Source organism: Falco peregrinus, chromosome 1 (assembly GCF_023634155.1).
Source record: "Falco peregrinus isolate bFalPer1 chromosome 1, bFalPer1.pri, whole genome shotgun sequence".
NCBI lineage: Eukaryota > Metazoa > Chordata > Aves > Falconiformes > Falconidae > Falco > Falco peregrinus.
In genome coordinates this window covers 41,028,369-41,038,284 of record NC_073721.1, presented here as the reverse complement: position 1 = coordinate 41,038,284, position 9,916 = coordinate 41,028,369, and the positions used below count along the sequence as shown (strand labels likewise).

The window sequence follows — 9,916 nt, the reverse complement described above, 5'->3', positions numbered from 1 at the left end:
CACTTTTCAGAAGACAGGTGTTAATAATTCCAGCTGTTATTTATCGGGTTTTTTTATTCATCACATGAGGCCTTGTGGATTATGACATTCCTTTATGAATAAGCAAAAAGTAGAGATAGAGCAAAAGACGTCCAGCACGGTGACAAGCCTGGGCTGCCTTACCAAGTATCACCATCACTTCGACAAATGGCTGACACAGTTTGCGTTGTTGGGAGCATTGTCTGCATTGTTCTATAGAAGCTCTGTTGAGTTTTCAAAATGTATATTGTGTGCTCCTTCCCTGGGGAAGGGACAGGGACTGAAGTCAATGGAGGAAACTGCCTGTTGCCATAGAAATTGTCATCAGCCAGCTACTGCTCACAGATTATTTAAATGTGTTTCCTAGCTGTCTGCCTCCCCCACACGCTACTTTTTTGAACTGAAAATGCTGGCAGACAGGGTCTTTCCTAATTGAGCATATTCAGGATGTGTTACAGAACCAGCCTGTAACTTTCAAAGCCAGTCCGAGTTTCTGTGCAGCTTGTTTATTGCATAGAAAGGCATTTCTCTTGTGTTTTGCCTTCCCTTGCTTCCTTTGTCCGAGACCACTTGACCGCGGTGACGCTGCCCCAGATGTGAGCAGGCTGTGAAACAGGTGGAAGGTGGTATCTGCTGTGCTTGTTGGCATTGATGAGTTTTAATGAAATGCTTAGCAGGACTGAACAAGAAAGGAGAGGACAAAGCGTCCCTTGTCATCTAAGGCGTGCTCGGACTGCAGCTCCTTTTGGCAAGGATTTACCAACTCTGAACAGCTGAGCAAAAGGGAAGAATGAAAGGTATAGTCAAAGAAAACCGGTGCTTGCTGGATTCCTGCAGGACTTTAATGCAGGGTTAGGAAGAGCCCGAGGGTAAAGAGCTGGTCTGTCTGTTGGAAAAAGACTTTTAATCCTGAAAATTCCAAATTTTCTATGCAGAAGGCAGCTGGAACTATCTGGGTTTTATTCCAGTGAAATCCTCCAGCCCTACTGCACTGTAAGCTTTTTACCTTGCTGCTATTTTTGCAGAAAGTAACCATCTTGGTTTTACCTGTTGATGACAAAGCAGTTCTCCATCAAGAGAATCCTCAAACTTGAAAGAAAGGACTGCCAATATAGGGAAAACAAAAGTGTTTGAGTATCTATGACATTTTAAATACCGGTACACTATTGAATTTAAATACTCATTGTGGTTATCATTGTTCCTGTGCTCCTTCTTTCTCATTAAATATTCTGTCACTTGTTGCTGATCATATTGAAGACTTAAGAGGAGGTGGCAAGAGATCTAGGTGAAAATTTTCCCCACCTAATAACGCTGGCAGCTCCAGCCACAGCAGCGGTGACGAGAGCACTGAGCTGCTTAAACCGGCTCTGGGAAGTGGCACGCTGGCTCGGCTCCAGGTGGTTTCAATAGGAACTCTTGACGGGGGAGGACACTGGGATAATCGTGACAGTCAAAAAGGCGTTTGAAACACCTGTGCTGCGTCTGCTGCAGGGTTGTCTGTGTTCCAGGGGTCACTCGCTCCTGTGCCTTTCGTAAAGACACGGGATGGGCTTTGGCAGCCTCCAACGGAGTTTGCCAGGAGTGCGATTTTCTTGTGGAGCTGGCAGGAGCAAATGCTGTTGACAGGCTGCAAAAGAGCTCTTGGAGGGGGAGGAAGGGAAGGAAAAGGAGGCTGTTTCCTAGTTTTGTCCGAGTACTTTCTACCTTCCTTATTTAAACTTACTGGAAAAGAAGGTCTTTACAAAGGGGGCATCCTTCTCTCTGACTTTTTTAGGGCATTATGTGGTGGGGGTGGTTTTCCTCTTGCTGAAAAGCTCTTTTTAAGCCTCGAAATAGGAGCATGTCTGGCATGGCAAAGAACGAGAGAACTCCTAAGGACAGCCACTGAGGAATGCTCCTGCAACCAAGACGGGTCACTCGGTCAGTTATCTGCTGGTCCTTGCTGTGTTGCATGCTGCAGCCTGCTGTTTATATTGCTTCAAAACAATCCGTGGAGCAGGAAAGTTGTGGTTTGCTGCCATGCGTATGGACTAAACCAGCTCATGAAGTCATCACGTGTGCGTAAGGTGGGGAGTGGAGATGATGACGTGCTAAATTGCTGGGGAAAAAAATGACTGGGGATGAGAAGTACGTGACCTCAGGAATGACGGGGGTAACAGAGGGGTTGAGGAGTGGTGCGAGTGTGCAGAACACATGGTGCTCTGGGATTGCTGCCTCCTGGTGAAGCCTGAGGTGGGTCCTGGTGAGATCAACCTACAGGCAATAGCTACAGCAGGATTTTTTTCCAGTGTTTACACATCTTCCTTAAAAACATTTGCCTCCATCAGTTGGTCAGAGTCTGTTAACAGGGATGAGGAACTAATTGATCATTTTTTTTCAGCATTGGAGGCTGATTGTTTCCCTTCCATGTTTGCAGCCCAGTGAGTAACTTCTCTGGCAAAATCTAGCTTTTTAAACTACTGAACTTATATCCTCTTGTGTGCAAAGAGAAGCTTGAAAACGAGCTGTAAATGATCAAAAAGAATAGATGTTTTCCAATTAAACCATTGAATGCCCTTTTTATTAAAAAGCAAACAAAAAAAAAAGATTTGAATGAGATGGGGAGGGATTTTTATCCAGAGTTTATTTTCACTATTTTTTCAAGCAACATCTCTTTAAGATGGATTTTCAGTTGCTAGCAAATATATTTGGAAGTAAACACTTTCCCATGAGCATTTTGCACTCACTCATTTTGTTGGGTTTTCTTTCAGAGTGATGCGTGAAGCTGCCCCTGTGATGTTCGTTGTGGAGTGCTGCTGAAAGGATGCTTTTGGTGTTGCCTGCAAGAGCCAAACACGTTTTTCTCCAGAGAGAAGAATCTTCCCCAGGGATTCCTGTGTGATGGGAGGGATGTGTTGGCTGGGGGCACTGCTGCTGGGCTGGCATCTCTTCTTCTGTTTTTTTAGACCAAATTTCTGCTTTTTCTCTCTGGTTTCAGCTGTGTCTTTGGGTTTATGCATTTATGTGCACATTTGGAGCTGCAGGAGGATGAACTGAGTAAATCAAAGTGTAAATTGCCAAAGAACATCTGTGAGTGAAAATAGTAGATGTATTCTCTAGGAATTCTACCGAGCCCTTTGTGAGAGCTCTTTAGCTTTAACACCTTTTAGTCTGACATTGTCACCTCCTGGGGTGCAGGAGCCCCTTTCAGGCGCTGAAGCTCTGGCAGGACTGGCTGCCTGAGCAAAAGGGCTCTAGGAGCCTGGAGCACCACTTTAAATTTGTTTAAAAACTCTTAGACCTTTTCATCCCACTTGATTCTTATTTTACTTGCCTTATTTTATCACTGTGTTTACCAGCTTAGCTGCTTTATTTTTAAATCCGAGTTATTATTTAAAACAGTGATTCCTCCCTGCAGTGAAGTGAATCAAGTGTGTGATTGCACTTGAGCAGAACATTCTTGTGCACTTTGTTAGCGCCGGGAGCCAAAGGGCAGCCCCGGGTGCCCCCGGCAGAAGCACGTGGCTGCGGTGGTGGCGGTGGCTGCCCCGCGCTGCCGCCCGTCACGTGCTGGCAGAGGCTCCGTGAGGAGCCCAGCGGGCAGCCCGCAGTGCCCGGCTGGCGTCGTGGTGCTGCTGGCGGGTGCTGGCACCTCCTGCCCGATGGCGTCGGTGACCCAGGGCCAGCTCCAGCAGGTAAGGGGCTGCGCTGCGGGGGGAGTGGCTGCTGTACGGGCGGGGGACGCTGCTCCTCAGGTACACCTTTGGTCAGGACCAGCAAAGATTTGCTTTACAAACACTTTATGGTCTTCTCAGCTTCTCACGTTACATTCTTTTGAGTGTGTGAGGGCCCTGTGGTGGCTACGAGCTCTTCCAGAGGGAGACCGCTACCACACAGCTCTGGGGGGAAATTCTGTCTTGCCCTTCTGCCTGCGCTGCCCGGCTCTCATCCCTGAACTGGAAATCTGCCTGCCAAGGGATAATCCTCAGGGTATTCTATACAAAGAAACAGCAGTGGTGACAGAGGTCGCTTCATTTTGTAAGAGGTTGTGTGGTCGCCTGTGAGAAATCACCCCGGGGATTTTTCCGGTAGAGGAAACAATGCTGTCGGGCTGGTGGAGGAACCTTGTTATCTGGGGTACAGGTACAGCTGCTCTGTTGTGTTAGCGAGCTTTGTAATGTGAAGGTTGCTGGCTGCACATTTTCCATAAGATATCCTCAAACCACAGGGGCTCTAGTGATGGTACCTCCTCTGCTTCATGGACTGCAGGGCTGAGACGTGTTCTCAGCTGTGTGGAATCCCAGCCTGTTAACAAACTATCTTTTTTACAACAGAAATCCCTCCTGAAATTAAAAGTTAAGAGCGCGTTGCCCAGCTCAGAGCTGAAGTCAGGATGCTTTTACACTGAGCTGAGGCTCAACGAGGGGCCAGAACTGTTTTCTCTTGCTTTGTGCTGCTTCCCCGAGGACCCTGGAGGAAAGCAGCCACCCCATCTCTTCCAGTTCCACAAGGATGGCTTCCTTGTCCTAGAGCGGTTTTTTACTGCAGAGGAGTGTGACAGCATGAGGAACCAGATTCAGAGAATCGTAGCGGAGATGGAAGTGCCGCCACACTGCCGCACCGAGTTCTCCACCAAGGAGCAGGAGCAGCTCCAGGAGCAGGTACCGAGGCAGGGCTGTCCTGGCCACAGGGCTGGGGACCAGCAAAGGGCTGCTCGGGATTTACGCCGCGGGAACGCAACATAACCCTGTGAGAGGCACTTGCTCTCCAGCTTTCTACCACTGTTGGGTGGTGGGCTTACCAGGGGGCGAAGGGGGAGGTGTGCCATGGCGCTGCTGTGCTTTCAGCCCCTGCAGCTGTGGCCCCTGCCAGCCACAAGCAGCTTTCGCAGATTGCTTTGGACTTGTTCTGCAGAGAGAAAAGAGGTTATTTTCCAGGCAGCCAACAAAAGAAAAGCAAGGGTAGGCTCTTTGTGAGAGGTTCTTGTAAAGTCCTATATCAATGCCAAGACATTTAGCATGGTGGAAAACCTTTTTATGAGTGATTTCTATTGACTCTGTTTTGCTTATGCTGCGGCTTGATGGGGAAAAAGATGCAGGTGAGTATTAATGCTTCAATAGAAGTATCCTTGTAAAAGCATAAATGAATGTATCTTTATTGGACTCTTATCCCTGGCAGGGTAGTTCGGATTATTTCCTAACCAGTGGAGACAAGATTAGATTCTTCTTTGAGAAAGGTGTTTTGGATGAGAGAGGTAAGCCCTGGCTGGAGACAGCCACAGGGAGGGGACAGGAGAAGGCTGGTGAGGGACTGGCAGCCCGTTTCCAGCTCTAGGGACGGTTCCTGCTTTACAAACATTAAGTTCTGGTTTTGTTTTGTAGGTAACTTCCGAATTCCAAAGGAGAAATCTGTCAGCAAGATTGGCCACGGTATGTTTAAAGGGCGGGGGTTTTCGAGGGAGGGATGGAAGGGATGTGGTTTTCAGACTCGAGGATTTCTCCAGACCTATGCGCTGTAAATAACCGTGGCCACTGAGCTGAAGCCGTTCTGCGCCGAGGAGTGGCGTCCCTCTGCCATGGCTTCTCCCAGCCGCCGGGCGAGGGCTACATCGAATACTGCGCCCCTCGCCCCTCTCGCCGTTGTGGCTGTGCTGCTCTATCTTTGCAGCCCCGGGCTGTTTTGCTTCGGGTTTCTGCATTAAATTCTTCAACTTCATTTCTACTCGTCAGTCTGCTCTTGCTCGCGTCGCTCTGCTGCTCTCCGCTGTTCTCCCAGCACTGCCCCTCACTCTCTGCTGTCAAAGGACTGAAATCTTCCATTATGATCCTTTTCACAAAAACCCTCCTGGGAGGTTTTTCAGCCATGCATAGCTTGGAGGCACTGACATGTGAAAGTCTGGACTTCAGCCCTTGTCTCTTTTTCTCTTTTATGCAAGAGACTGCTCTAACAGACTGACCACGACGACTGGTCACTCTCAGCACAGATCAAACTGTCTCTCCTGTCCCGTGCAGTGGCGGGCTGCTGCTGCTGAAGCTGTCCTCCCTCCTTTGGTGTCACCAGCATCTTTTCTTTACCCTTACTGGTTTCACTTTGACCTATTTCCTCTCTCCCAGCAACTGGACTTGCATTTTGATCCCTTTTGTTTTCAAACAAAATGTGGAAGACGAGAGCAGGATTCACTGCACTTGAACCTTGTTCAGATTAAACTTCGCTAACCTTGGAAATTCAGTACGGAGAGTTCTTGGTTCTCTGGTTTTCTCAGGAAAACACTCTTCCCCCCCAGCCCGCCTGCCATGCTGCTGTACTTCAGCTTTTCCCCAGGGGAAGTGAAAACAACTGTAGCTGCCCACTGACTCGGCAACTCGGCACTGGGAGAGGCATCTCTAGGCTGATTTTTTTGCAGTTACCCCTTTTGGCTGAGCCCAGCCTCACCCCTTGCCCGGGAGCAGCCCCTGCCAGACCCACATGTGTCCTCGTGGCCCGTCTGGTCACCACGAGCTGGAGGCACCATCCGGCCTCGTGGCGCTGTCAGAGCGGGGCTGCGGCCGGCACCTGCGCCAGGGCGTGCGGGCTGCGGTGCGCTGCCGAGGGACCCGGGATGAGCCCGAGGTCATTTCTGCAGTAATTACTTGTTTTGTAGGTCCCAAGAACTGTGTTCAGTTTTAAAGGGTGAATTCACTGTGCGCCTCAGGGTCATGTATAGCAGTTGTTGTGCTAGCATTTGCATAATATAATACTTAATCACACAATACTCCGCTTTTGTTTGCTCTGTTATACGCTGTTTTTTCTAGAGCTGCGGTTTGTGGCTAGTGACTGATTATATTTTTGGTCTCTAAAGAAGATTGTACAAATCTACAAGTGTTGTATCGCCTTAGGCTGATAAGCCACGTGTAACCATTTTTGGGAGGGATGAAAGTTACTGGCTGCAATTTATCTTGCTCGGCTGTTGCCTCTGCAGCTCATCCCCGAGCGCTGCCAGCTCCCTCTGTCAATGCAATCTTCACTGAACCGTTTCTTTCCCCTTAGCTTTGCATGCTTATGATCCTGTCTTCAAGCAAATCACCCACTCCTCCAAGGTGCAGGTGAGCTGTTACTGTTTCCTAGAATGATCTGGGGGAAAATATAAATTACAGAGTAGCTAATCTTAATTTTTAGACTCCCAATGATAGTGATTTTTGTCTGTGAAAGGAAACTTTAAATGTCTTCAGGGAATAATGTTTTATAGTGTGCAGAAAACAGCAGAGTTAAATCTTGGAAGGTTTTCTTGCAGGAATTGGGAAGAAAACTAGGCCTTGAGAGACCGGTAGTTGTGCAAAGCATGTATATCTTCAAGGTACAGTAATTCAAGGCACTTGTCACTCAAGAAACCAGACCCTGTTGGGTGGGCAGCTGTGAAACTCTTCTCTTCACACATCACTTTTCTTTCCTTGCAGCAGCCTGGCATCGGCGGTGAAGGTGAGCTTTGTATTACCTGTGCCTCGCACCGTGGGTAACGCTCCTTCAGGAGAGGAACGTTACCAGGAGAAGCTCACAATCACACTTAAGCCTGAGTTTTGTGGTCCAAACCTGAAAATTATTAAAAAGCATCCATGTTTTCCAGAAATGTTTCTGCATCATATCCAGCTTGAACAAAGAGCTACTTTTACTGAGAGGTGGCATTTTAATGTGACATTTAATGTGTACAGTGGATGGGTGGGCAGGGTAGGTCAGGATGTTGGGGAGACACAAGCCTCCCGTCCCAGGGCTACTGAGCTCCTCAGGCATCGAAGACCCTCACGACTGTCTCTCGTTGCAGTGACACCACACCAGGATGCCACCTTCCTGCACACGGAGCCTCTGGGCAGAATCCTGGGGTTCTGGATCGCCCTGGAGGATGCCACGCGGGAGAACGGCTGCCTGTGGTTCATTCCCGGCTCTCACACCAGTAAGAGTCGTGGTGTTTGGTGTGTGCCATGGCACCGCGTGGCATCTTCAGGCTGAAGGGTGGAGGGAAGCACGGGCAGAGTTACGCTCCCTGCATCGCACGCTGCCCGCGGGAGCGTGCCACTGCCCTTGTTTGTGGAAAGGACATTCCTGCATTTACTGCAAAGGTTGCTCTGTGTGCAACCGCTGCTGGGTTACCAGCAGAGTCCTCTGTTTTTTCACTAACTCTAGGGTACCCTAATCAGCTTTAAACTGTTGCTTGCCTAAGCATTGGCTCAGTGAGTGCAAGCATAGTGCTTTTAAGATTTTTAAGGTGCTCATCCCTCATAAATTCTAGAGTCAGCTGCACTCTGATGACAGTTTCTGCTCTCTTAGAAAGGAGAAATGGATGAAAGGTTGGCTTTGTGTAAGTGTATGCCTATTTGTGTTCCTGAAGGGCTATGTTGCAATGCACGGAAAGAGCCAGAAATGCGAAAAAGGCAGGTGTTTATCAGTTTCTGCCACAGCTGGGAAATCCTAAATCTTTGCTTAATGGAAAACCCACCCAAATTACTAAAGAAAAATTGAATGTACTACAATAAGGTTCCTGTCACTGCCAAGAGAAATCACAGATACCATTTCTCTGCTGTGCAGAGTGTGGCTAGCTGTTTAATTTTCATGTGTTTGCTTATTCTTTGGATTTGCAGGTGGAATTAACCGGAGAATGGTCCGTGCAGCTCCAGGTTCCTCAACCTGTGTAGAGTTTGTAGGGTCAGAGCCGGCCTATGACAACAGCCAGTTCATACCTCTGCCTATAAGTAAAGGTACAAACAACCCCCAAATGTTTCTGCTTTGCAGCACAAGAAAAAACAAGGGAGCTAAACTGGCATTTTAACACTTGTAACTTCCCTTATATTTTAAAGATGGCGCTCACGATTTGAAAAAAAGAGCAGTACAGGTGTTTTTTTTTCAAACAGGTGGGCTCATTCTCATCCACGGTGAAGTTGTCCATAAGAGTGAGCTCAACAGCTCAGAGTCTTCTCGCCATGCGTTCACCTTCCACGTGATGGAAGCCAAAGACACCAGCTGGAGCAAAGAGAACTGGTAAGGTCGCATCCTGACAGGCAGCTCAGGAGGGTAGAGCCTTTTTGCTGCAATAGCCAGGATCACCTTTTGTCGTTGGTCTTGCCTGTCACACGGGTCTGTTGGTAGTTAGCGCTGATTTCATACCTGCAGAGCTGGAATAGCCTCTGAAGTTTTGGTTTTCCCTCTTTCTCACTTCCCAGGCTCCAGCCAACTCCTGAACTGCCTTTTCCATCGCTCTACACTTGAAGCTAGTGGTTGGCGTCTGGAGTCAATAGCTGATCAATATTCCTTTCTGTTCGCGTTCCCTTTAAACACAACTCTGGCTGGGTCAGCTCCCAAGGTTAATTCGCCCTTTTCTCAGAACGACAATCCCCGGCACAGCTGAACACACCAGACAGACGCTTCTGCTGCAGCGTGAGCCTTACTGGTGTGAGAAGTCACCCCATCCTTTTGGTGAGAAAACTTCTCCAGTCTTGAGAATAGGCCATTAAAGACCATTGCACCTTGACTGGGACCAGTTAAGAAGTATTTCTCCTTGCAGACGGTCAGTATTTTCTTCTGTTCAAGTCAGGAGCTCGCCTAGTGCGTTTCTCGGCTGTGCTGATTCCAGGAGTGCAGGCAATGCATCCTGCGGGGGTGGCTGACTTTTACCCTTGGGTCTCTGTCCTGTTGTTTGAGTAACAGTGATTAAAAATAATCCTATTGTGGGTGAAATGAAGCAGGAATTTTACAAGTATTTCTAGAAGACTGTAGCAAAGTGTGATCTCTGGGTGTGTTGACTAAAAATATTAGAATTCCTAAAGACTGATGTTGAAACAATGAAAGCAAAACCCCCCAAACTCCTAACATTTAAATAAAAAAAAATAGAAATTCTCCTTTTCATCTCCCTCATCTTCAAGGAAGGCGCAGTGCGACCTTCTCCTGATGGCTG

At 48.1% G+C, this 9,916-nt stretch overlaps 1 protein-coding gene across 3 annotated transcripts; it reads left to right on the top strand.

Moving 5' to 3' along the window:
• Positions 1-3,512: 3,512 nt before the first annotated feature.
• On the top strand, positions 3,513-9,860 carry PHYHD1 (phytanoyl-CoA dioxygenase domain containing 1). 3 transcript variants are annotated; one of them, XM_055789691.1, is made up of 11 exons: positions 3,513-3,692; positions 4,500-4,658; positions 5,176-5,251; positions 5,379-5,426; positions 7,024-7,079; positions 7,268-7,330; positions 7,434-7,452; positions 7,793-7,921; positions 8,607-8,723; positions 8,877-9,003; positions 9,186-9,860. In XM_055789691.1, the coding sequence occupies exons 1-11, from the start codon at positions 3,660-3,662 to the stop codon at positions 9,229-9,231; spliced, it is 873 nt and encodes a 290-aa protein (XP_055645666.1). In that variant the 5' UTR covers positions 3,513-3,659; the 3' UTR covers positions 9,232-9,860. The 3 variants fall into 3 exon arrangements, with proteins under 3 accessions (XP_055645666.1, XP_027637648.1, XP_055645673.1); XM_027781847.2 differs by having other exon boundaries at positions 3,517-3,692; positions 7,431-7,452; XM_055789698.1 differs by lacking the exon at positions 3,513-3,692 and adding an exon at positions 3,725-4,140 and having other exon boundaries at positions 7,431-7,452.
• Positions 9,861-9,916: the final 56 nt, after the last annotated feature.

Excerpts from the sequence above, each read along its gene's own strand:
- PHYHD1 (XM_027781847.2), top strand. The coding sequence starts at position 3,660 with ATGGCGTCGGTGACCCAGGGCCAGCTCCAGCAG. Across the intron at positions 5,427-7,023 it reads TGTCAGCAAGATTGGCCACG|CTTTGCATGCTTATGATCCT; the intron begins GTATGTTTAAAG and ends CTTTCCCCTTAG. Across the intron at positions 7,922-8,606 it reads CATTCCCGGCTCTCACACCA|GTGGAATTAACCGGAGAATG; the intron begins GTAAGAGTCGTG and ends TTGGATTTGCAG.